General features: G+C 40.1%; 2 protein-coding genes across 3 annotated transcripts in view; one reads left to right on the top strand and one right to left on the bottom strand.

Moving 5' to 3' along the window:
- Nucleotides 1-27747, bottom strand: part of MCM9 (minichromosome maintenance 9 homologous recombination repair factor) — a 57040-nt gene that overhangs the window by 10717 nt on the left and 18576 nt on the right. For both annotated transcript variants that reach the window (XR_005699894.2, XM_040058093.2), the window contains exons 8-12: nt 11852-12026; nt 9427-9629; nt 8042-8245; nt 6478-6560; nt 1777-1922 (exon numbers count right to left, since the gene is read on the bottom strand). Coding sequence is in view for 1 of the 2 variants with exons in the window: in XM_040058093.2 (XP_039914027.1) it covers nt 1777-1922; nt 6478-6560; nt 8042-8245; nt 9427-9629; nt 11852-12026 (811 nt within the window). In the remaining variant the exon portion in view is untranslated. The remainder of the gene's footprint in view (nt 1-1776; nt 1923-6477; nt 6561-8041; nt 8246-9426; nt 9630-11851; nt 12027-27747) is intronic.
- ASF1A (anti-silencing function 1A histone chaperone) lies at nt 15160-25926 on the top strand. The gene is made up of 4 exons (XM_040058095.1): nt 15160-15553; nt 19034-19149; nt 23572-23748; nt 25497-25926. The coding sequence occupies exons 1-4, from the start codon at nt 15445-15447 to the stop codon at nt 25707-25709; spliced, it is 615 nt and encodes a 204-aa protein (XP_039914029.1). The 5' UTR covers nt 15160-15444; the 3' UTR covers nt 25710-25926.

Raw genomic sequence — 27747 nt, 5'->3', positions numbered from 1 at the left:
AATCATCCTGAGCCAGGTAAAGTCTCAAATGAGTTATGGAATGGAAAACCTAGGTATTACTTGGAATAGTGGGGCTTTTTTTGTGTTTCTCTCATAATCACTATTTACTCAACATGTCAAAAACATGATAGAATGAAAGCATCTCAAATCACTTATAAAACTTAATTATCACTGTGGATATCAGTATTATCAGGGCCCTCCAAAACAACAAAGGTGCTTGAGTGAGCGTTCCCTCCAATCTCTGAACAGCTGATGATCTGTCTCTTGTACCTAAACACAAACTTTCCAAGGTAGACAGCATCTTGGTTTTTGCTAAACAGTGATACAAACCAGAGTGAAAAGGAGCCACCTTCCATCCTAAAAGTGACTGCATTCATCTAGAAGAAATGACTCTTAGGCATCAGAAACATTTTCTCTACTCTGGGAAAGATATAACACTATATAGACATGTATAGACATGTTTAGAATAATTACTGTAATTGTTTACTAACATATTTATTCATAATTTTTTAATGGAAGGTGGCAGAAATTATATGACTCATCAAGAAGGGATGAGATATACAATACATGCTTATTTTATTGAAATATAGTTTATGGGGAATGCATGGAACAAGTCTTCTAACACAGGATGGGTTGTTTTAAAGAGGAAATTCATTTAGTATTCCCTAAGCTGCTTAAGAGAGGGAAGAAGAAATCAGCTTAATTTGCAGCAGAGGCCATTTGGTGGGATATTGGGCAAACCTTTATGAACATTGCGTGGAGCAATCATGGAAGAGACTACAGAATGGCAATAGAAAATCCACATTATTAGAAGGCTTCAGAGCAGATAATGTGAGCTCCTGCCAGGAAGGTCAAATGCAGACTTGATCCTCTCTTTGTATTTGATCTCCCATCCCATCCTACATTTCTATGACCCCTATGAATTACCTCTGTTTTTAAACTAGCTTTTGTCTGTCTGTTGAAGACATCTCACTTTCATCTGTTTCTGTTGACTCTGTTGTTATTTAACACATCATTACTGTACATTACAAAATAAGTCTCAAAAATATTCAAAGGAAAAGTGAATTCTCCCAGCTGTTTCCATTAATTTCAAGAACATTAATCTTTTATCTTCCTTTAACAGTAAGAAAAAACAGGTTTCTTTCATTTCAGGAAGAAAATGTGTTTGTTTCTTTTTATTTCCGATAATTTCCCAATTCTAGGGTTTTTCTCTCAGGTTCAGTGCATCAGAAATTTTCTATTAATAACAACAAATAGGTTTCCCAAAGACTGTTGCAGTGAGCTGAAAAGTAGAGATGCAACAGTGCAAATTCACACATGTACAAAAGAAAAATCACCCAAAAGAACAGAATTTTGATTCAGGCTTACATTTTCCATTAACAGAAAGGGAAGGATCCTGACAAGCCCAATGCAAAAGGCAGCTTAAAAAATCATGAAGCTGTATCTTACCAAACAAGTAACAAAAAGGTATATAAAATTATTTGCTCAGCTATAGAATCTAGCATTTTGACTCCAAGAAGCACTTTTGAACCTTATCTGAGCATAATACTGAGATATGAGTTGGCAGGTCATTAAAATATTTGTAAATTCTATAACCCAGAGGTAGAAATGATCTTGTGATGATCTCAGAGTGCTGCTTTAAAACAATCTCCCTGATTATCCATGTCCTCTAAAGAAGGAGTCCCTTCCCAATGTCAGACTATTTTTAGGCAGATATTATTGTGAAACAAATTCTGTTTCCCTCCTGAATCAGCTTGTTACTTTGTGTATTATAACCTGTCAAGTCTTTGTAGCTCTTTGTGCAGAAGATCTTTCAGCTCCAGCCGCTCCAGGATTATTTCACACTGTGTTCGGTATTGCTCCATTGGATTTTCTGGAAATGAGGTGTGTAAGGCATTGATGCCTCCAAGAAGTGCACCCCCCTATGGCATCAAGGAGATTAAAAAAAAAAAATAAAATAAAGAAATAAGAGACTACCTTTATTATTAAGCACCGAATTTAAACAGAGACTATGTTATCTGAACTTCTCCATTAGATATTTTAAAGCTTAAGGTAGCAAATATTTGCTAACTGTATCCACACAAATAATCCTATTAGAGCTGCTCACGTGGTCAAAGTTGCTCATAAACATAAAGCAATTACATGATCAAGCCTGCAGTTTACTCATACTTGTTTATCGACACATGGAATGGGAATACCACCTAAAGCTTGAGAACTTCATGACTGAAAATGAAAATTAAGATTGAAGATACTTTCCAAATACTTTGTAAAAATTGTGCCCATGTGAGGAACTTTTTTAACTGAAGAAGTTCTGACTGGTAGAATTTTTTACTAGCTTTGCCTAATTTCTTAAAGGAAAAGACCTGGATATTAAGACTTGTCGACAACAGGGTAAATTATTGGGCAGAAATATTTCTGAATAGCGCTTTAAGAGTAACTTACTATTTGTGAATAATTCCAGTGAATTGTAAATTATTTTAATCTGGGACAGTTTTTGCTGTGCCTTGTAAAAATGAAGTAGTTTTTACCCAGAACAGAGCATCTGCACCGTGATTTGTTCCACAACAAATAATCTAGAATCGCTCTGTAATTATTTGGTCTTTGGAGAAAAACACCTCACAACACAAACCCTCTATTTTGCCACAAATTAGTTAGCATTTACCATTCCTGTCTAATCTGTAAAGCTCAATACAACTAATGAACAAGATGTGTATGAAGTGCCATGGGCACAATAGCAAAAGTCAGTGAAGTCTCTAGATCCAGAAGTTGCTGCCTATGACATCACATGGATTACACGTCTTCAAGAGCGGTAATTTTGGTTTCTCCCATTTTGCAACGTTAAAATATTATATTAAAAAAAAATATTCTGAAAAACATCACTCTGGGGCTAATTAAAGCACTCTAAAACTACAACATGCTAAAATTAAGGCTGCCCATGCAACCTCTAATGTCACCAGTTAGGGTTTTGTCCAAGCGTCACTTCAGAAACATGGTAGATCTGTTTCATATAGAGGCACCAGCTTCTTGGTATGGAAAAGGCTCCATCAGAACCCCTCTACTGTATTTGCTTCAGGAACTGGAAGGTTCATAGGCAATGAGGCAGGGACTCAGTCTCTTGCTTAGAACAATTAGAAGCAGACAAGGAGAATGAGATTCCATCTCTGATGCTGTGTTCCAGTTCTTACGATTCAGAAAGAGCCAGTCAAGAAAAGAAAGAAAATAAATCTTTAAGTGGGATCCTGATGTGGTATATGCACAGAAGGAAACTGCAGACAACAGGAAACGTGCTCAAACACTCAAAGCGCTACTACTCTGAAACTGGGGCCCAACCATCCCTAAGGTGTATGACCTAGTGGACAATTTCTTCTGGACTCTACATAATTGAGCTCCAGATCAGAGCAGCATCATCCCATCACTTCCCAAGGACTGCGTGTGAAGAGAGGTGAATTGGTATTTCTGAAATATTCAAGGCAACTGGAGATAAATTCCAAAGAAAACTATGTTAAGAAATTGAGAATATTACCTTTAGAAGAGCAGGTAATAAACAAAATATTGAGCAAAACACTGACAAAAGATAGGAGCCAGTGTGAAAAAAAGAGGACTACATGGTTATATATGCTGAGATAATAAAGCCATGGGGTACAATAATGTCTTGCCCTCACTGACATTTCAGCCCTTTACTTGGCCATCACAAGGAGTTCTTTTAAATACAGTGTGTGCATGTGAAATTCTAAATGAATTTAAGATATCTGTGAAGTTTCATTACTGTGCTGGTGCTCACATCTCTGAGATACCTGCCCTTCTGAGATTCTGAGATATCATTTTGAGTAGAGGAAGGAAACCATATGACAAAACCACTGCAAACTGAGGGCAGAGGATCTAAAACAAAGAAAATATTACAGGGAAAGTTAGTGGAAAGGAAAGGTGTAAAATGCCTACGGATGGAAACAAAAATTATAAAAAGGAGTAAAAGGAGAGGGATTAGAAAGAGAGCAAAACAAGGATGGAAACATGACCAAGAGAAGAAGGGAGACAATGCTAGCAAGAGAAAATGAGCCAAAGAAAAGATCAAGCCAGGGAAGGCTTGAAATATGCTCACAAAAACAAAGTAGGAAAAAGAAATATCAAGGTGAATTAGAGGGCAAAAACCAAAACAAAACAACGAACCTCCAATGAAGTAGGTTGATGATGAAAATGTGATAGTCTTCCTTCCCAAGAGAGCTCACAAAAAATACCCAGTCACAGAAGAACTGTGAACTTTAATTTTATACTGGCAAGAACATGACTTATTGTAGAAGTTGCAAAGACAGTGTCAAAGAGAGAATTTGCTGAGCTAAAAGGTGGCAGCCAATCCTTCCAGAATGATACTGGCACTTCCTCACTTCCTTACAACCTCATTCTAGAGACTGACAATTAGGCAGATACACAAGATGTATCTGTTCAAAATGTTGTGGATTTTTTTTTCTAGAGAAGGAATCTGTTTCTAAAAATAAACTTTTGCATACTACTTCTATCTTTTTTTAATAAAACAAATAAACCACTTCCTTCAAAAAGAAACTACTTCAGTGATTATTCATATTTTCCAGGAGGAGAGTAAAACCTGACCTTAAATAGCAAATCTCAAATTTGCATTTTCCTAGCAAAAATGAACATGTTTGCCTACTTGCTCATAAGAAGCTAAGAGTGGAGCAAAGATGGTAAGCATACCAAGTACTCCCAGGTAATCTTCTGCAGTCATAATTCAGGCAAATTTCTCACTGACTCTTGTTAGATAAAAATTTCTTACACAATGTAGTGGGTTGACTTGGGTCAGGTCAACCTGCAGCCCCTGAGGGCAGGACTGTATAAAAATGAAACAGTGAACCACAGTTAAAACAATTCTTTTACATTTACTTGTGCTGATCAGGTAGAGAGACACACACGGGACAATACACATTCATTATTATTATATACATACATTTCACTTTTTGATCTGTTAACCAAAAAAAAAAAAGAAAAATTAGTATTTCTGAGTTCTTATATTCAAAAGCACTGTCCCATCAATTTTCCATCTACTTAATTACAGGTTTAATTACAGTTAATGAAGACTAATGTAGTATCTTCTGCAGTTTCCACAGCTTCATATTTTAACTTTGATGTAGCGCTGTCATTGAAAGCTGAGCTCTTCAAAACAGTGCAAGATGAATTGCAGCAGACAGCGAAATAATCTTTTCCTACTTAATAAGGTCAGGCCCTGTAGTATTTTTGAGATAAATTCCATTTGAAACGTTGTGCAATAGATTATCTGTGGCACAAACTGCAATTAGTCTCTCAACCCCCACTGAAAGGACATGGGAGACCACAAGTGCCTACCTGCCATTAAGACTTTCTGCATCTATCCTAGAGAGCTTTGTCTCCAAAAAAAGAAGTGTATCTACTTCCACTTCCACAAAGGTCTTTCAGGCCCATTGAACTGATATGTGCCCTGCAAAACTGTTTGAATTTGAAAATATTCAAATCAATCTATACAGGAACATAGGAAATGCCATTTTGGATCAGACCACTCAGCTGGGTAGCAGAGTATTCCATCTCTGACAAAGCCAAACCTAAACATTTCAGATGTGCTAAAAACCCCCATGCATAAAACTTTGGATAACCTGCCTATGGCTTTTTTTTTCCTACTCCAAAGCATGAAGACTTATTTATCTTAAAAATATTCTGTCTGAAGTAATAGTGTCTATATTACTTTCCACATTTCTGTTAAAAAAAACCCCTTCTATCAGATTCACATTGCTTTTACTAATTCTAAATGTGCTGCTTTTTCAACATCCTAATAATAACAATATTACAGTAAACTAAAATCTAACCTTTCACATTTTTTTCAATGTCATTTTGCATAGAAACTTTACATAAATCCATGTTATAACTGGATTTTCAATCCAACCAAAATTTGGAATTTTAAGGTTTCTAAGTATAAAATTAGTTTTCTAAATGTTCTGAGTTTTACTATTACTACCAACATAGTTTAAAGTTATTTAATGGCAAAATAAATTGTAGGTCTAAGAAACTGTTTGAACTTCCTTCAAAGACTGATTTGGTTCTCTCATACCTAATTAATGAGTGACTATAGAACATCATGGAAGAAAAACCTGTCAGAGGCTATTATTATTATACTCACAATTTCTTCCTCAAAATGTCTTTAAAATGTAGACTACCAAAAGCCAATTGTATGCCAAAACTTCACTTAGACTGCAAAGTCAATATAAAAAGGTAGCGGGCCTTAATCCTAATCCAGATTTTTCAGTATAATCTCTGTTTAAGGATTTTAACAATCAAGATGGACTAAAAAAGACTTGTCAAGGTCTCTGATTACCTACTTTGCATGAATCTCTAAAATCCTTTCCAAAGAGAAGAAGGGAGCTGGCACATGTCTACATGTAAAACTGAATCCCTTAAATTTGGTATTGCAGCAATGGCAAAGTCTGCAAGAAACCTTACCTGCATAGATGATTCCATCACTGATACTACAGTTACAGCATCTTCCAAAGTCACAGTATCTCTAAACATCAACCGGGCATGAGCTATCAAAAACAAATGGGTGCAAGTGTTACCGAAATCAAAAAACCAATTTTTTAGTTTTTTTACTAGAAGGAACAAGATATTTCTTCAAATCTCTTCAGCCCTCAAACACTCATGGATGGGCATAACTTAAAAATAAATACAGTAATTTTGATTTCAATGTCAATTTCAACAGAAACTGGAAGGATTAGTTTTTCTAGTGAACAATGGGGTGTAATTTTCAAAATGCAGTTACAGTGACAGGATAAAGATGCCTAAAATTCTGTAGTTAAAAAATCTGAAGTTCTGGATATTACAACAAAGAGTGTGATATGAAACATCCTTAAGTACATAGGCACATGTCATCACCATAGAGTAAAAAGTAAGGTCTTATTTTCATCATTGGTCAAAAAAAAATTGTTTCTCTACCTGGTCTTTGTCAGAAATTTGGTATTATTTAAAATGCTTTTATCTACAATAGGTTGGGTTTATTTTTGTTTCCTTCTGTTTCTGCAGTCAGTAAAAGTCATTTTTGTAAATAGATATAATTCAAATAATTTACCACATGAAGCCTTTTTCCTAATTGGCCATGGAAGCATACTCAGTTCTTATTCAGCAACAGAAAGATAGGTTAGTTAATACCATCTAAATAATACTTTGAAAGAACAAAATCCTACTAAAAGCCACAATCTCATGAACTGATAAGAAGGGAAGAAACACTGAAAGGGAAAATTTCATGTGAATCTCAAAAAGTTAGGGATGTCTTTCACTTAAATGGTGAATGTCTTCCCCTCAAAATAGGGAACAAAACATAAACATCTAAAGTAGGAGGGACTACACTGCCATTTATGCTCGCTATACAAAGTACAGTACATTCTTTTAAATTCATCCTGAAAATGTTTGATATGCCATTTTATAAAAAAACCCCCATGTTAAGACAGACACATACTGCTTCCGTTGGTTTTTTTTCTTAAAAATTAAATATCATGTGAACTCAAAGCTGGAAATTTTTAAGTTGTATGGCAAAATATGGGCTTGATTATTAATACTTCAGGAAACAAAAAATATGTTATCTTTCATATTAATTTTAGGATTATTAATACTTAAGGAAAAAATCTTATTTTATTATATTAATTTCAGAGTAGAAGCAAATATTTAATTCAAATGGAGCCAAGTAAATCGTGAGATGGCCTTTCATAAAGACACATCATTTCTGAGATTTTTCTCTTGAATATGACTTCTTCCAGAGGTTTTAACATTTATTATTGTCGTGAGAATGTCAAAATTAAAACTGGTTTTGATAGTCTAAATGTAACACCCTTTCTCACACTCAAAATCTCCAACCCCGAGGCTCTTTAGATGAGAAGTATAAAACAATAAAAGAATCACCTATCCCTACCTCCACAGAAAAGCTGCTATTCTGCTTAGTGGCTATGATTATTCTGTGCTATTCATTTCATAAAGGTTAATTGTTAGCCTAAAAATAAAAATGCCAGGGCCTTACCTTCTGCAAGGCGTATCAGACTCTCTAACAGGCGGATGGTGGTGCGGGCAGCATTCCTGCAGTCGCTCTGACGCTGCATTTGATAGTAGCGAACAAGGATCAGGTTGCTCTCATCAGACAATTTTGGCTGTATGCTTTTTATAAGGCAGAAGTAGGTCTTCATCCTTTCCATACTCCAGAGCTTTTCTGATTTGCTTGGGCAGCCTGCATTACAACACCCTTGTCAGTAATTCTATAACAACAGACATCAAGCATCTTCCTAAGAACTCCTGTTAAATAGACAGGTGACTATGAAAGACACATTACTGTACTTTCGGGGCATACTGGCTATCTCTACACTAGTCCTCTAGGACTTGGTAAAATTCCAGTGCAGAATTGTACACACCATCTGATTCCTCCCCTATCAAAATCCACAGTAAAGCCTCCAGTAATTTCTACAGAACTGTTGTCAACCTCACTGCCCACCAGATGGTACAGGCAGTGCCAAGTGCTTTGGAACTCCTTAAAATGAAAGATGCTATGTGAATGTGTGCACCTCCTCTGTTTTACCTATTCTGTTGGAGCTAACAGCTACCTGCCATATTCTGAACATTTTTTGTAGGAAAATATTTCAGAAAGCTAAGAAAGCCAGCTGAAGAAGCTTCTTCTAACCACTTCTTCTGCAAAAGGGATCAAAGCCATGTTCCTTGACTTGTATGGGGAAGGGGCTGGTCAAAATCAAATCACACTGCCTTCCCTCATTCCAGAGCACAAAGCTCCACATGAGGAATGCTATTGCTCATTCTTTGAGCCCTGTGGCGCATCCATCTTTGATCTGTTCTGCCTGAATTAAGTTTCCAATTGACAGCAAGTACAATTGCAAGGCTATAGGATCTGCAGATCAAACACCAAAAAGGTGCGAGATGGAAACAATCCACTTACTGAGCAGCCTGGGCTGAAATCTCTTATAAATGATCCCAGTGTAAAAGTAAACTGCTCTCAGCTCGCCCCTCTTAATTAATTAGTGATCTCTGTCTAACTCCTACACAAAGAACAACCATGCAGAAAAAATGTAAACCATGACAAAAATTAAAACACTGATTAGTTTGAAAGATTCAAGAACAACAAACTAAAAAATGGAGGAAAATTAAAAAAAAAAAAAAAAAAACAAAAAAACCCCAAAACCAAACACAAAAAACCCAAACAGACAAGCAACAAAATCAGAAACCAACCAACCAACCAATGAAACCAACTAACCAAACCGAACCACAAAAACCAACCAACAAAAAAAAAAAAAAAAAAAAAAGAAAAAAAAAGAAAACAAAACCCATAAAACAAAAACCCCACCAAACCAAAAAAAACCCAATCCAACAAAACACATTATGATTTAAAAAGACTAGTCTTACCTTTATTTTGCAAGATGAAGGATGAAATTATGTGGTCCCACTCCTCATTCTTTGTATCTAACAATACTAAGACCAGGTCAAATCTGCTCAACAGGGGACTGCCAAGAGCTATGTTGACAGAGACAGACTCATTTGGATCATAATGGCCTTTGGGGTTTGTTGCTGCCAGGATAGTTGTCCTCGTGCTAAGCTTGCACACCAAGCTAGAGAAAGGTATGGTGAACATTATGGTTGAATTAAATTGGGAAGGGAAAAGGATTCCAAAGTGTTTAAAAACTTTTGTGGTTTTATCCTATAAAGAGCACATCTTATCTTGAAAGACCGTAAGAGCTAAACAATGTACAGATTATTGTATTAATATTTATGTACAGCATTTTTCAGTCAGAGAATAGCAACTAGACAGACAGCGATGTGGATACCAAAAGTCACCAACCAACATTGCCACAAATAATCTCTGGATACAGCTAGATCCTTAAATAGTGAAAACCAACACTACTTTTCAGAAATAAATATTACATTGAGGGTTTGTACAATATACAAACACTTTTGAATGCTGGAAAGCAACACTTTAGCTTAATTCACCTTTTAAGAGAGCAAAACAAAATGTGACATAAATGTATGTTTTATTCCTGGGTAAAAACATGATTATGAACCCAAGTTAACAGTGATGGCAGCCATATCAACTGAGAAAGCCATTTTCCTCTCTTGATCATGGTGTCCTAGCATGTGCTTGTAGATGTTGGGAGAGTTTATTTTTACTCTAGTAGTCCAAACACACTCCTTTTGAGTAAGGCAGCAGCAGTATTCTAACTTTGGTTTGTCACTGAGCTATTTCTAGTCAGCTCCTGAGTAACTGCTGCCTCACGTCCAAAGTTCTTCTGTAACTGGGAGGAAGGACCACAGATCTTCCACTAGCTTATACCTAACAGGAAAAAACTTACTCTCCCATGCACCAAAATAAGACCTAAATTAACAAGGTGCTTAACCTACGTGTGCTAAGTTTCTATTAAAAAAAATCCTCATTATATGTAGTCCTTAAAAGTGAGCAGCTGGGCATACACGTGCAAGTTAGCAAACTGTGTTTGGGTCTATCAAATCCAAACAACTTCAACCAGGAACTCAGCTGAAACATGTCCCTGTCTTACTAAGGAGACAAGACCATATTGATTCTAAGTATTTGTGCCCAGCTGACAAAGGCTGGTAATTACCCAGGTGAGAGCAACATGATCCTGAGATTAGCTCAGCTGGTAAGAGCATGGTGCTAAAAACACCAAAGTTGTGGGTTTAATCCCCATAGAGGCCAGTCACTTAAGAATTAGATTTGACCAGCCTTGTGGGCTCCTTTCAACTCAGAATATTCTGTCATTATTCATCTGCTGTCTGATGAAGAGGATGGAGATGCTCAGAATAACGGAAGGACATGATCAGTTAGAGGAGCCAAGATATGACTGGAGCAAGAGCTGAGTGGAAGGTGACAAGAAGGAATGTGGAAAGCGTGATGCCTTTTGAGTAGCAGAGATTTCAAAAGTACCAGCCAGGAAATAATTTGGGCCTGAATAAGAGCTGCCTGTGACTGACAAATTGAAATATGAGCTCAAAGATCCAAGTGGTGGGTGGGGGTAGTGGGGGGGATAGCAGATTTGAACACACACTACTTTGATAAAAGAAAGGGAAGAACTTAAAGTACGCAGTTTATATTTATACCACACCCAACATATAAAAATCAGCAGCCTGGAAATCTCTTGATGTGCTTTGGTTACCAAGCAATATTACTGGATTTTACAGGACAAGAGGACATAGCCTCAAGCTGTGTCAGGACAGGTTCAGGTTGGACATCAGGAAGAATTTCTTCACTGAAAAGGTGGTCAGGCATTGGAACAGGCTGCCCAGGGAGGTGGGGAAGTCACCATCCCTGAAGGTGTTTAAGAATTGACTGGACATGGCACTTAGTGCCATGGTCTAGTTGACAAGGTGATGATAGTCATAGGCTGGACTTGGATGACCTTCGAGGTCTTTTCCAAACTTAATGATTCTGTGATTTTGTGGATTTGGAAAATTAAAGCCACACTTTCTAAGCTGCAACCAAAAAAAGTCAAAAAGCTCCCCATTTCCCATAGGATTATTATCACCACTTGCAGCAAAGGACAAGTAAAAGAATGCCAAGTCTTTGTGGGAAAGTGCCCTGGCCTTTAACAGTAGATTGAAAACCCAGCAGTGTAGGTATGTATTTATTCTGATTGTCTGTAGCCTGTGGCCCAGTGCACTGTCTTTTGAAATGCTGGCTCATCTAGTTTAGGGATACTGCTGAGAAAAAAACTACTAAATAAAATGAAGAAAAGATATATTTAATCAGCATCCCTCCATCATGTAAGTACAAGAGAAAAATCTCATGCAGTTTTCTCACATATGCAAACATGCCACTTACCCCGCCTTTGCAACGCTGATGGTTTGTTGCTCCATTGCCTCGTGGATACTGGTTCTGTCATGTTCTTTGATACTATTGAACTCGTCAATGCAACAAAGGCCTCCATCCGCAAGCACCAGTGCTCCAGCTTCCAAATTCCACTCCCCAAATTCCTTCACAGCAGTCACTGTCAAACCTGAAGAATCAAATACTTCGATCAGTCTCTTCCTTAAAATGCAAGAATGAACTTGAGCAAAAAAAAGGGACCCAGCACAGTGGCTTGAGCCATGGACAGAGGGCAAATCAGCAGGGAAGCTCCATTTTGTACTTCTACCACACAACTTAACTCACTTTACAGCTACCAGTAAGCAATCCCACTAGTGTTGAGGTAGGTTAGCCTAGAGGCGTGGAGCAGGTTCTCTTAAGAGTCCCGTGTTTGGATTGTGACTTGCTTTAGGACTTTGTTAAATGAATAAAAGGGATTAGCGTATGAAGACTAGATCTGGCAGATCATCCTGTAAATTGGGGCAAAGGCAAAGATCGCAAAATTATGGAATGGACCCATAAAGTCCATTCAGGTCCTCCTCTTCATCAGCTACTAAAACAGATGGAAATTTTTTTGCTGCACAGCAAAGTTTGGGGAAAAAAAAAAAATCAATTATCATTTAACTCAGGGCCTCAGAAAGTGGAGTCAAATTCTTCCTTTAAATCAATGAAATTAAATTTCTTTATGAGTTTTTGGTTTCCTCTAAGCATTAAGCAAAAATGAAAATCCAAAGATGACCAAGGATGAAACGGGGGAAGAAATTAAAAAAAAAAAAAAAAAAAAGTTTTCCAGTAAATCTACACATGATACAATGCTAGGAGGATGGCAAGTCAAAACCCCTGCACAACTGTGGAAACGGCTACTCACTAGCAAGTATGTGCAGCTCCCTCCAATCCTTGTATTCCCTATTTCCAAGCTTCTTCTCTATCTTTAGCCCTTCTTTTTCACTTCAGTGTTCAGCTCAAAATATCCTAGTAGTTGACAAGCTGCAACCAGCCTGAAATCTCCTGGAATTCTATGGCAAAACCTGCACAAGAATCCCCCTGCCTCACCATTTGGTTCAAGGCTGCAAAGGCCTTCTGATCACTGTGCAGCCCACCACAGTACCTATTTGTTTGCAAATGACCAGCAAAAAGTTACTGGAATTAAACGCTTCCTGATAACATAATACGTACTTCAACTTGAAGTAAGGAATCTGCTCCACCATGTTCAATCTTTCTTGGTTTTCCTGGACTGTGTGCTGAAAATGTGGGCAGTCAATCATACAGCAGAATCATAGAAACACAGAGTACTAGGCAGTACGAGAGCCTGGCTGCGCATTTATTTCTGAATATTCTGTGGTGGGGATACACAACTCAAACCCCCGGAGCCATGGGCACTTTCTGCTCTCCCCCCGAGCCGTGAGGGACGCCACTAGCACGGCAGGGCTGCGTCACTCTGCTCCGCGCTGTCCCCTGTGCGTGGCAGCCCTGAGATGGCCTCTGCCGCAGGCTCCTGCCGCCACACAAGATGGCTTCCCCTGCTGCACGCAGGGCCCTCTCACCGGCGACGCTGCTGCACGGGCAAAACGTCCCGTCTTGTAGCTCTTCAGGCTACCCAAGCCTTCTACAAATAGAGGAAGGCGATGGCTTCCTGACAGCACGGCCGCGTGACAGGCACGCTGGGGCCCCTGCACAGCCCCTCGCGGGTGGCCTCTCCAGCAGCAGCACTCGGGGCCACGCAGACACCCGGGGCACCCAGCACCACACCAGCAAACCCCGCTCGGCTCAGGAGGCTCCCCAGCCAAGGTGCTGCATCCTGACGCGGATATCCCTTGCCATCGGCCGAGAGGTCACCGCCACTGGCTGCAGGCTCGGGCTCGGGAGCCTGGCACCACTGCCCAGCCCCACTGCCCTGAGCCGGGGGTGCTCCTGGCAGCCAGGACCCCACCAGCACCCAGCACAATCAGCACAGGAACAGGAAAAAAAAAAACCCAAAACACCAAACAAAGCATAACAAATAGCCAAAGAGCTGAAACGGCCCTGAACTGAAAGCGCTCCTTGACACATGGTGGAACCCCACATGCAAGATGGTTTAGCCTGTAAGTGAATCACTGCTTTCATTCTCAGGGGATGCTGAAAGCTTAATGCGCCTTCCTGCTTGACTAGATTAGTTTTGCGCATTCTGACAACAAAAGTGCTTGTTCTGGGAGGTGTCGGGAAGAATTTCATCATGGGTGCTGGACTGAGAGCAGTTTTTCACTCTTCCCAAGCAGCTAGAGTTGCAGTTGCTGTTTATACAATACTGCACAATCTTAGCATATAAAAAAACCCACTTAGGATTCTCTTAAACACTTCTGAATCTTCCCTTTTATAAATAAGGTTAAGTAAAACTTTAAAATGAGCTCTAGTTGCCAGCAGCTTTTTGTCTTTTTGAGATAGAGTGCTTCTTTAACTTTTTGTCTGAAGTGAATGGACAAACAAAAGATTATGTTTTGTCCCTGTTCTACCCATGGTTCTAATTTAGTTATGATATTTTGCTCTACTATTCTTCCAGCCTCAGTTTTCAGCTTAGGGCACTTTCCAAGCTGGATGTGGTCTTACATTGTTTACAACTTGCAACGGATGAACATTTTGAAAGAAAATTAATTTCTTCTTCAGCTAATGTGGTTCACAACTTTAAACATAATACACTGCCAAAAGAAGCATCTTCTATGTATGGATCTAAAACTTACCAATTTTAATAAAAGTTATTGCGGTAGGCAAGATAAACACAGTCCTATAAGCTATATGCCAGCCATTGAAATAAAGTCACATCTTAGGGTTTTTTTCTTTTAAGTAAAATCATTGCAAGGCAACAGCTTTTGAATTAATATAACACAGTCACTCTTGGTCATGAATGGAGGAGATCTGACAAGTTTCAGGATAAGATCTGTCCTCCTGATTTTCCCCTTGCCTGGATTGAAATCTTTTTAATGCATGGGGGGGGGGGGCGGGGGCGGCGGGGAATGGCTATTGATAAGCTCTCGCTCCTTTCCCGGGAAATCAGAGAAGCAGATGTTCCGCGGCTCCCCCAAGCTCGCCGGGATCATCTCCGGCGCTGGCCCCGCCTCTGGCCCCGCCCCTCCCTCGGGCCCGGGGCCCCTCCCTCGGCCCCGCCTCCCCGCGCGTTGGCCGTTGCCGGCGGCCGTTGCCGGCGCGCGCCGGGCGGGGGCGCTGCGGCGGGGGCGGCGCGGGGCGGGCGCGCGCGGAGGCCGCTCTGGCCGGCGCTCGGTGCCCGCCGTGCCCGCGGAGGGAGGGCCTTCGCCCGGCGAGTGGCCAATCCGGGCGGGCGCTGGCGGCGAGCAGGGGCAGAATGGGCTGTAGTTGAGCGAAATAGGGAAAGCGGCGAACAGTGTGGAGCGTTCCCGGTGTAAATAAAAGGGGGGGCGAAAAAAAAAAAAAAAAAAAAAAAGTTTGTGGAAGTCGCCGCCCTGCAGCCTCGCTCGGGCAGCGGCGCGGGGGCTTGTGCGGTGCGGGAGCCCGGCACGGAGGACTTTAGTGCGCGGCGTTAACACGCTCTGCCTATTGTTTGTATTTTTTTCCAAAATATGGCAAAGGTTCAGGTGAACAATGTAGTGGTGTTGGATAATCCTTCTCCTTTCTACAATCCTTTCCAGTTCGAAATCACATTCGAGTGCATAGAAGACCTGTCTGAAGGTGAGTAGAATTTTTCTCCCCGATACGGATTTTGCAACCCCGGGCTCTGAGCTCGGGGCATTTAAGGCTTAAACTTTGCACAGGCCTGCACCTACAATTTAACAGTCTCTCCACCTCGGCCGCATCGCCGTGCCGAGCCGAGGGGATGTGCCGGCTGGGCGAGGGGATGTGCCGCTCCCGCCGAGCCCGGCGCCGGGGAAAGTTGGCGGCGGCCGCCCGCTCTGGGCGCCGAGCCGGGCCCGCCGCCTCTCCCCGCCATCGGCGAGGCGGCGAGCTGCCGCAAGTTGCGAGGAACTTGTTAGAGTGGAGGTAGCCATGTTGCCAGCTTTGTGTGTGCGTGGGGGGAGCGAGCGGGAGAGAGGAGGGTTGAACCGGGCTCGGCGGCCGCGCATCCCCGCGGGCACACGGGATGCTGCGCGCTTAGCCCCGGCGGTACTCGGAGCGCGGAAAACGCTCCGCGGGGATGCGTTTCGCTGGCCTCGTGCTCCATTTTAATACTCAAAAAAAAAAAAAAAAAAAAAAAAAAAAAAAAAAAAAAAAAAAAAAAATTAAAACAAAAAAAATCACGGTGGCACGGTGGGAGGCAGGGGTGGGCTGGCCCCACATGCCGGCACCGAGCAGTCGCGGTAGATGCGCGGAGCCGGGGGCACGGCTCGGAGGGGAGCGCTGGCTGCGGGAGCCCCGCCGAGGGGGAGGGGGCCGCCCGCCTGCCACTATTTTTGGAAGTCACTCGAAAGTTACCGGCAGCCGCCAGCGGGTGGGGGGCGGCCCCGGCCTTGCCGCCCCACGGGGACCCCCGTCCTGAGCCGCGGCTAGCGCCGCGCTCCCGCCTTCCCCCCGAGTCGGGCGGGCCGCGAGCCGCCCTCGCCCCGGCCGCGCTCCGCAGCGCCGCCCCCCGGCCGGCCGCGGGACGCGCCCCGAGAGGCCGCGCGTCGCCCCGCGGGCGGGAGTTTCGAACGGCTCGGGGCGAGGGAGGGAATGCGGGGCGCTCCTGCCCGCCGGCGGGCCGCGGGGAGCGGCTGCTGCCCCGGGAGCAGGAGGAAGGCTGTCCGGCTGGGCTGCCTGTGCGTGGGAGAGGACACTGCCTGGCCGGTAGTCGGCGGAGCCCAGCACCGCCCGCTCGCCAGACAGCCCCGCGGGCGGAGGGGCGAGGGCAGGGCTGGCGAGAAGGGGAGTTGGGTGCCGTCCCGGCTAAGGTGCCCTGGCAGGCTCGCTATCGCTGCGGTTTAACTCGCCTCACCCCGCCTGCCTCTGCAGCAGCGCGTACTCGTGCGTGCCGGCGGGATGGTGACAGCGCGGGGAGGGAAGGAGGGAGGGACGGGCGTCCTGGCGGGAACTTTAGAGGAAGTCTCGCCTGAGCCAGGGTTTGCTCTAGGCCTTCTCCTGCCTGCTTGCGACCGACCGACGCGGTCGCTGGAGCTGTGCTCCGTGCCCGTCGCCACGTTGCTGGCTGGATCTCTCCGGTCAGCCTGGCCCCATCCGAGGTGCAGCATCGGACCCCCTCGCTGGCAACTGCTATGGCAGGTGGCAGTGCCCTTCACAGGGGCCCCGTGCAAGATGTTAGGCTTTTTCTTCCAGTTGTGCACAGCTGTATGCCATGTGCTCCTCACACTCAGGATTTACGTTTAAGTTAATCCTGGACAGTCGTGATGAGAAGAGTTATAGATGGTCCAATGCAGGATTCTCTGCTCCTTTCCCCCCACCAACATGCAAGCTAAACTACAGGATAAATTAGGGATGAGCGCTGCTATCTTTCACATTTAAAAATAAGATTAAACACAGCCATTGTATACTTGATGAAAAGTCACTGCCTTAGCTTTCCTGTGCTAATATGTCTGTTTACTGTGCGGTTTGCAGCCTGTCCTCTGCAACACTAATCCTAAAATTAAATCCATGAACTCCAGCCCTCTCTTTCTTAAAGTTGTTGTTCTGTAGCAACATTTAAGATTTATTTTTATAGAGTCTAGTTTTAGTACTAAGTACTATGAGTTGCTTAGAATAAGTTTTAAACTGTTCTCCTAGAATAATGGCACCGGATGGTGAGATAGTCTTAAGCAGTTTAGCCTAAAAGTCCTCACTTCTTGTAAGCAGTAATTTGTCTAAAGATGCAGAAAAGAAAGTTCCTTAGTTTTCCTGGATGAGTACCCTGCAATACTGGAAACAGCTAATATTTCATGCTTAAAAGTTAAATAAACCTGGGAAACTGTGCTGTGTTGTACGGAGGAGTAAAATCCTTTCCCAAGCCCTGTTTATTGTGATAGTTAAACCCACAAAACTTGCACTGATGGTAAACAAAGTAAGCAAGAAGAATTCACTAATGAGGAAAGAGAGTCGCAGTCTTAAAGCAGTCAAGTTTTGTTCAAGTGCTGTTTTTTTTTCTTCTACGCTTAAATTCCATTCCTGCATCCAGAAACCATGAGGCACACCTTTGGATTTTGCCAAGTGTACTAATAAGTTAATGTAATAGCTTACAGTTTTGTGCTTTTGCAAAGGTAATAAGGGCATTGTTCACAAGGAGAAAAAAAGAAATCTACCATATAAGGTTTTAAAGTACAGTTCTGCAACAACAGCTTAATTAAGAAGAGAAGTGTTATAGTTTTTTGTAATGGTGGTCTTTTTTTTCCTTCTTGTTTTAAAAACCCCAAAATCTGTCTTGCAAGATGAGTTTCATATGTGTGAATGAATAATACTCTTTTTGAATCAAAAAGGGAAGGTGAAAAGCTGACCCAGGAAGAGCTAATTTGGGCTAATTTGCAGTTTCAACTTTAAAACGTCTGTGGGGGAGAGGCTGAGTTAGAAAAAACTGAATTGTAATAAATGCTGGGGGTTAGTGCATGGTTAGTTATTCCACCAATAATTCCATTTCAGGATGTCGGTAACATCCAAGCATCACTATCTTTAAGAATAGTCTAGTCACGCTGTCACAATTTTATGTACTTCCTGGGTAACACAGGTGACACACGAAGGAATGGGGGCATGCAGTTAGTGTGCCTGGAGCTAACCCAGTGGGTTTCTTACTCAATTAACTACTTTCCATGATCTGTGTAATTTAAGCTGTGAGGTGTGTATGTGGAAGGTGGGAGTTTCGGTTTTGGGAGGTTAGTTGGTACTCAAGGATGTGATGATTTATAGGCATCATCCCTCTGCTGCAGCCATTCAACAGACTTTGAGAAGATGCTCCACACAGGTCCCAGTTAGTAAAAGGGCCTTGTTCTCTGTATAAAATTTGAAAATGAACTCACTGTCAAAATAGAAGGATTTTTGTGATACAGCTGACTAGAGAGAGAAAGTGGAATGATCTGGTCCATGAGGGCAGGGTCAGGCATCAGTAAATTTCTCTGAAGACAGGTCCTTATTATTTTAGGTTTGTAGCCAAAGAAGTAATTTTAGGTTATGCAAAACTGTAAATGGGCAAGAGTGAAAGACCCCTAACTGTAATGATAAATAATGTTTGTTTTCATTTCTTTTTTTTTATTGTAGATTTGGAATGGAAAATAATTTATGTGGGTTCAGCTGAAAGTGAAGAGTATGATCAGGTGTTAGACTCTGTTTTAGTTGGACCTGTTCCTGCAGGCAGACACATGTTTGTATTTCAGGTAAGTTCAATTTAACCATTTCTGAAAGAGTTGCATTGTTTAGGGATAACTCTATCAAATGAAGAGGCACTTGAAAAATAATAGTAAAAAATATTGCAGTGAGCTCCTCAGTTAAGATACACCTTCCTTTAAAGTCTGTTCTTGAGCTTGTACTTCATGCCCCTGATAATTCTTGGTTATATTTTTTATCTGTGGTATCAGTAACTGATAAAAGCACAGGTCCCATAGCTACTGATAATTTTAACCAGTCTGGTTCATAATCAGCAGTGCCAGTTGCCTGATTTACACCAGCACCACCAGGTTCAGCTCTTGTGCCACGGGTGGCAGTTTCAGACTGCCACATCAAGAGCACTAGGTTAATGTAGACAACACTTTCAGAGGATCAGGCCAACAAACTAATTGTAAAACTCAGCCAGAACAATCAGGACGTTTGTTTCTGTTTGGCAGAACACGTGTTCAACTGTGATGTTTGGCTAAGCATGCTACATCATAACAAAATACAGTGATTTTTAAAATAAAGATAGAAAATCAGTGGTAAATGGGAGATATTCAGAACACAAGTGTGTAGATCAAGACTGCAAAAAAGTCTAGAACATGTGACAGTCCTGTAAAATACTGCTGTTGAAGCCAAAAGTTAATAAGGAATAACGAAAGAAAAGAAAACATGGAAAGAGCAGTGCTAAGATGGGTACTGGCCTAGTCTTGTTTCTGTATTAACTCTGTGAGATGCAGGAGGAAAAACCTGAAGTGGACTTGCCTGAAATCTTACAGAAGCTTTCTTTTGTTTGGGAATATTTCTTTGATGGTGGTTTGTTTGTTTTTTATTCAAAACTATAATTTTCATTAAAACTAACATAACTCTGTGAAATACTAGAGTTTTTCTTGTAAACTGAGAGCGAAATCCATTGGATGAAAAAGCAGGTAGAAACTGAGTATGTCTTAATGTATAAGAATCCTGCTCTTTTCCCAAATACTATAAATTCACTTAACTAATGGCAAATGCATGCTGAAGTATGAGCATTAAAAAACCCCAAAGTGCTGATGAATATACTCCCTTACTTCTTGTAGTTACTGTAACTTGTTTAAAATAATATCAACATTTGTAAGGCATCCTAATTAATCCTGTAAATTCCAGGAAAGGTAGTTTATTTGGAACTTTGAGGGTTTGTTTATTCTGGGCTTTTTTGTTTTATTTCCTTAAAGGACAGGATTAAGAATAAGATTAGACTGGAGGGTGCACCATTTATCAACCACATACATGTAAATCAGTGCTGAAATGCTTGTTTGGTTTTGGAGCCAGGCCTAATTTTTCCATGCTACAAATAAAGCAGATGTGTAACAAATGCATCATTTCCTAACAGTTTTTCCATTATCAAGCCATTATAGTTTATGGCATTAATTGTTCAGAAATAGGTGATCTGTTGCTCTCAAAGGGGCTTCCTTGTGTTTGTATGTGGGAAAATCAGCTGGCATTTACATTTCTAATTTAAAAGATGCCCTCTTCTCAGTCAAAGGTCTGAAGATTCCTTGTTGATAGTGATGGGAAAGAGCAAGACGCAGGTGCCTAAAAAAGGCCTGTTTTGGCTGTATGATTGGGAAGGTCTCAAATTAAATTTACTGATCTTGTAGTTTCTGTAGAATGGATTCAGCAATTGTATCCTGGTTATAAGTGACGCTACAGCTAAATTAGGAGATGCGTAGAGATTTTGCTTAGATTGGAGTAGGTCCTGTAAGAGATTCCTTCTGTTATAATATCCTTTTTTATTTCTTATGGAAGTACAGTTGGGTCTGAATATATTATGCTTCAAAGGCTCTGGATTTCAGGTGAGGGTAGGACTCAGCTCATGTGTACACAGGAGACCACCAAAACCCAAAGCGCTGCAAGACGCCTTCGCTGATGACTGAGGCGATTCTATTCACCAAGCTGCAGCAGCCTGGGATACAGAGAAAACAAGCAAGGGGAAAGGCAAGAATGGGGCAAAGCACAGAACTGCAGGAGGCATGTGATACAAAGAAAAGAGATTGTATTTGTGGAGAATAGCATAGGAGGAAAGGACCTTTGCAGAGGAGTATAAAATTTTCAGATAATCTGCTGTAGATTTTTCTAGATAGGAAAATGGCTGAAATAGCAACTAAAATGGAGTTGCTAACACACAGATAGGTTACTGAGGATGATAAAAATACCTTAAATGAAAAAAAGATGTGGATCAGGTTGGGAATTACAGAAAGATGGACAATTATTGTGCTTCTCAGACTTACAAAAGCAGCATTTTGTTTTTAACCCCCAAAACATTACCTTTAAAAGGGTTTCTATAGTAAAGGGCCCACATCTCAGCCTATTTGTTTCTAAATGCCAAGATATATGTAGTGAAACCTGATTCCTTCTCAATTCTCTTGGGAATCTGTAATAAAATTACGGAAACTTCTTTTTTAGCCTATAGGCACGTAAATAATTTACTGTCCTTAAGTGGGCATATAACCTTTGCTACCTGCTTTGCAGTAATAGCTATGTGAATAAATACCATGTGGAAAAGCAAGATAATTCAAGGCAAACGTACACATGGGTTGATTTGATAAATTTTTTAAGTAATTTGTAATATAAGAATGGCATATTAAGAGAGTAATTTTTGTGCAAAAATTAATCTCCTGCCTCTGCCCACCAAAATATCTGTTAGCAGATAATTGCTTATTTTTCATTTGGTCATACCAAGCTCTTCTTTTTTTCTTCCACCTGTAAATGATCTTTGGTTCCTGAGTAATTAAGTGGTTTGACAAAGCCAGAAAGTTGTAAATTTGAGAACTGTTTAAAACAGTCTTCAGTGTTGTCTTCATGCAGCAAAACAATGCTTGAGAGATAAGTAGGGTTAGAACAGAGTATTTCCTTGGGTTCAGAACTATGTCGTAGGATATTACAAGACAGAAAGTGACAGTGGGAACCTGGAAAACTAAGATCCTACATTAAAATGTGAGTTGAGTTTAATGGGGAGTTAAATGGAACATGGTCATTCTGTTGCCTCTTACTGTGGAATTTAAAGTGATCAGATAGTTCTGGGCACTGTTAGAACAAGACTACTCAACTAAAGTAGTGATTTACTCTGTATTGGCAGTTCTTGTGATTTTTCTCAAGCTTCTGCATTTTTTCTGTTCCTTGGCCATCTTTTCCATTCCCCTATGCTAGTTGTTTCTGGATTGAAGGAAAATGAGTTTGATTTGATTCTACCTGATTCCCTGGTTTCTTCTCCTCCCTCTGGTGTATTTCTACCTGAGAGGTCTGACTCATCTAATTCTGCAAAGTGCCTACAGCTTCTCACAAAAAGCTAGACTGGTTTGAAGGCTTAGAATTGAAGTGGCAAAGAGTAGAAGCCAATGCTGCATGAACGGCAGCTCCCAAATTTCACTATGCTGGAGCATATAAATACTACAGACAAGCAGAGATGAGAGGGACAACAGGAATTAATTCCATTCATCCTCTGTCATTAGGCAGGGTTTGTTACACCCAAACCATCTGAACACACATTACTAATACAAGCTTGTTCTCACAACTTGAATGTTCATTGTTGACTTCAGATCTCCATGTGGAATTGTAAATATGAAGCTGTTTTACTACACCTGGATTGCTGTTACTTTAAATCCTGCAGCAAAATCAGGCATCACATTTTATCAATAGATGTGTTAGTTAGGAGGCATTTTAAGGGACTGATGTGAGCCACATTTTATGAGGCAAATTTTATTGATAAGTAACTGCAGAGCCATGGTAAGTAAGGACATTGAGGAAGATTGTATCAGTTGCTTATTAATTAGGCTTGCATAATGTCTGAAAATGTAGAGGTGTCTTAGAGAGATGATGCATTAACTGCATAAATTTTAATGAACGTAGGTATTAGAAATGAAGCCAGAAAAAGTATTTCCTTCCCTAGAAATCTGGAACTGCTCAAACCTTACCATAGCCCGTCGCTTTTTCTTGCTGAAATACAATTTGCAGTCTGTAGTTTTAAGGATTTAGTCTTGTTAAGAGCACACAAACAGACCAATTCAACCTTGAGGGTGTATGAGAAAATAATCTTGCTCTAGTGAATTACCAAGATGAGCTGGAGAACCGTGGCACTGTAGAACTGGACTGATGGTGGTACCCCTGTCTGAACAATGGTTCGGATGATCATATATTTAAAAATAATTTTGGCTCAAACCTGCCCAGTTGCCCATGAGAAATGTCAGCAAACAATTTTACTGTATTCCTATTCTGTCATTAGAGTATGGTGTTCCAAATCTAGGGTTGGTGTTGTGAAAGCAGTGTATTTTCTGGTTAATTTGAAGAATTTTAAATATAATCACTACTTAGCTGCTGAAACACACTACTTGAGATTCCCCTGCCAGGTAGGCATGTGGTATCAATTTTAATTTATCTTTCCCTTTCACATTTAGGCTGATGCACCTAACCCAGGGCTTATTCCAGATGCAGATGCAGTAGGTGTTACAGTTGTGCTAATTACATGCACTTACCGAGGTCAAGAATTTATTAGAGTCGGCTACTATGTAAACAATGAATATACTGAAACAGAACTGAGAGAGAATCCACCAGTAAAGCCAGATTTTTCTAAGGTAAGGCATGTTTTGTTTTAGTCATGTGCCAGAGGTATGCTTACAGAAAGAGGTTTTTGAAAAGCAAACTCAAACCCCAAATGATTTCATAAAGTGCCCGGAATGAGGCATCAAATAATGGAAAATATTTGGGGGGACAAACTAGTCCAAGTGCCATATAGTTGTCATAAATGTAGGTAATACTGAGAAACCATCAAAAATTTCCACCATTTTGAAGACTTGGTTGTACTTTCACACTGACTGTGGAAAAAAATTGGATTTATTTCCACCTGCACCACTGTTTACCAAGTGGCTCTGTTCTTCAGAAAAACAGAATAATGTTTTTTCTAGGCCCATCAACCTGGAACTAAGTTGTAGATATTAATTTATTATAGTTGTTACTCAGCTGTTTTAGTGTCAGAGCTACAGTTTCTACAAAAGTTAAACTGAGGAACAAATTAGGTGTAAAATGAGAGACCATGGGTAGCCTGGTTGGATGATTATCTGATAACTGTCTAATTTGACAAAGGAAGTATACAAAGCTATAAAAACATATATCCTTCATGGCATCAATTAAACTAGGACTAGAATTAAAAGATGAAGTGAAATAGTATGTTTTTCTATGCTTAACCTAATTTTCAGTGATCAGATAAGTATCTTCTGAAATTTACAGTAAAGTTTGAGTTAAATTAAATTCTTTAACTTTGGGTATGTTCCTTTCTTTATTTCTTTCATTTAAAACATAACTTATTTGGTTTGTTGGTTGTCTGTGCCGAAATGGTGTCTCCCTTTAGGCACTTGAATTTACACCTCCTTGTCTTCATTCTCTGTTTATATAAAAAGCTAGTTTTGCTGCTATGGAAAATAACAGCAAAAGCCATCATATATTTGTATACTGTCTTTAATGTGACTTGGGGACAAAATGGAAATGCACAAGTAGAAAGTTATTACAGTGACTGATTAATTGTTGGGTAATAAGCTCTACTGGGTTTTAAAAGAGAAATGGTCTGTTAGTTTGCATAAGGGGGCAGGAAGTACTTAATGAGAGTACACTTTCTTGGAGAATAAAATTGACAAAGCAAAGCTTCCCTGTGATCAGTCTTAAATGTCATAGTGAGTGTCCACTGGTGCTAAGTTGCCATCCTCCAGGCAACTATATGTAATCTTTCACCTCTTTTCAAAACAAAGAGAAAAACAGGTTTTTTTTTTGGTTTTGCTGCATACATAAACAAATGCAACATGTTTTCAAAGAAAAATGAAAGCCAGCCATGAGAATAAGATAGATGGCTAATCATGTCCACTGCCACTGTGTTAGTATCTTCCAAATATAAACGTTTTTGTTTTAAAACTTCAGTAAACAAATCCTCTTAGTGAAATCAGTCTAAAATTTGGTAGCTTAAGGATAAGGTTGTACTTTTAAACGAAGATGAGAAGTTGATGGAATTGATACATATTGTAAATACCGTAAAGTGGTATTTACTTGTGGATCTCTTTTACAGCCTTAACCTTGCAGAACTGTTAAAGTACTCGCTTGAGAAAGTGGTTGTTTTGCTGAGTAGAATATTAGGGAAAATGAATAAGTGGTGTACTCTAAGCACATTTCTGATCCATAGGTAGTAGCTATAGATTCACATTGATGTGAATTCCCTTTTTAAACAAATTGTTTTATGCAAACAAGGCTATAGGGACTAAAAGGAAAAAAAATATGTGCATATGAACTCCAGTTTGAGAAGTACACGTTACAATCGATGTATTTTCTTCTTTCCTAGCTTCAAAGGAATATTTTGGCATCTAATCCCAGAGTCACAAGATTCCACATTAATTGGGAGGACAACACTGAAAAACTGGAAGATGCAGAGAGCAGTAACCCAAATCTACAGTCCTTGCTTTCCACAGATGCGTTACCTTCAGCATCAAAGGGGTGGTCAACATCAGAAAATTCACTAAATGTTATGTTAGAATCTCATATGGACTGCATGTGACTAACCACCATCCTTTTGGTACTGTATATGTGTTAAACTGTAAAAACAACCAGAACTATTTCCCTCAAATTCCATAAGTACATAGTTGAAGCAATGTGAAGAACTTGTTTTAAAACATCCTGTAGAAAGTTTATAAAAAAAAACAAAAACAAAAAACCCAACAAACAAACAATATTTGAGCAGATTGTGAAATATAAATACAACTATTTTTAAGTAATTGCCTTTTTTTTTCTAATGTGTTATTCTATGTGGTCTAAACCAAACCTGATTAAAGTATATGTATTCTGTCCCCTCCCCCCTTACTTTGTAAGCACTATTAAAACCTAAAAAAGTTTATAAGTTAAAACATTCAGGCAAAATGAAGGAATAATACCATGTCCTCATCTCTGCTATCCAGATTGCCAAACATAAAGTGCCCTTTAATAGCATCTCAAGAACGTCGTAACTGTCAGATGAAGTGCAATGAAAAAAGTATCTCTTAATAACAAAGTCCAAAAATGTCCTTTTGCTCTGAAAGCAGACAGAACAGTATAATTTTAGGTGCAAGCTTCTTTTCCTTTCAAGGCACATACTTGTTACTTAAACTCTGCAATTTGAGATTTACCATCTGCTATCTTGGATTTTAGGAGGTTTTTTTTCTTAAACCTCCTGCTGCTGCTGTTTAGTCAAACTGTGGTTTTGTTCAGGACAGTGTTTCATGTGGATTGGGGTTTGGTACCTCAGGAAAGAACCCTTTTACAGCCACCCTTATAGCATACACAAGTGGTTGGAAGGATGCAAGCAGTTACTAGAGGATTCTAAGCCTCAAAAGCAATAGTGTGAATATTCCAAATATGCTCTTCTGCAAGATTATTATGGATCACTACTGGTTATTCTGTTTATTTTCAGGCATGCATTATTGTGGTCTTTTTCAGTAGTAGTAAGGAGTTTGGGTGTTTTCTTTCATTTTTTTTGAAACACTTGGAATTTTAAATTTCTCTGTTTTCTCTTTAGCCTTTAAGGCAGTCCTATTCACTGGTATAAACCCTGTTGTGGCAGGCATGACACACTCAAGAATACATTACCTGCCTGAAGCTCTAGCAGTGAGACATCCCTATTACCTGAGGCATCCTTGAAAATAAAAGGAACTAAGCAGTAACCTGTAAAGATTAAAGACATTATTGTGACATTTAAGAATTTAGTTATTCCTTCCAATCCTCATTAGCCTTATTTATATTTACTGTGCCCATATGTGCATTTAAATTGTAATCTGTCATGCCAGATTACAGGAATATAGTTCTATTTACTAGTCACTGCCCAAATTAGGAACCCTTTTAGGTTCTGGGCCCTTCAAAAAAAGGTAGATTTCATGATGATTGATAGTGTAGCTCTGAATAAAAATAGAATGCTTTCTGTTTTCTTTCTGCATTCTCTAATGGGGATGAAGATGTCCCAGACAGTGCTTCTGTCTTTCCACATCATTAGTGAAATTGTCTGCATTTCAAATGCATGTTTTTTAAACTGGAAAGGAATGACCAGATCTGAGTTTTTTTCTTGTATGAAAACTCAGCAGTACTCACCTAGGGTAGATGAATGAATTCATGAAATCCATTAATATTTGGAGGCCTAGTTCTAATATGTGCTCCTAACAATATCTTTCTAATTGTTTAAAGTCGTAACCAGAAATCTTAAAATATTAACACTCATTGGTATGACTTAACACAAAGAACTGGTTCCCTGAACTAGCAGTTACTTCACTTGAAGGCTGAAATTCTGTGAACTTTCTTTGATTTTCAATTGTATTGCAACTTTCAGGTCTGCAGTGACATTTTGAGATTTTTCATGCACTTTATGTTCTATTTATAAGTCTGTTTAAGATATCTCATAAATGTAAGCATGTAAATAACTCAGTTTTCTGCTGAAGGATTGACAGGCTTCTAAAGTCTACCTTGAATTAAGGCTACTGTAGTAGTATCTCAAACTCTTGCCTCTATTGAATATTCAAATGAAAACATGGTCCAAGTACAAGCTGTAACCAGAATCCATCCACTGGTAGCAT

Source organism: Hirundo rustica, chromosome 3, assembly GCF_015227805.2.
Source record: "Hirundo rustica isolate bHirRus1 chromosome 3, bHirRus1.pri.v3, whole genome shotgun sequence".
Lineage (NCBI taxonomy): Eukaryota > Metazoa > Chordata > Aves > Passeriformes > Hirundinidae > Hirundo > Hirundo rustica.
Note: the sequence above shows the minus strand (reverse complement) of the source record. Positions and strands in the feature narration are given on the sequence as shown.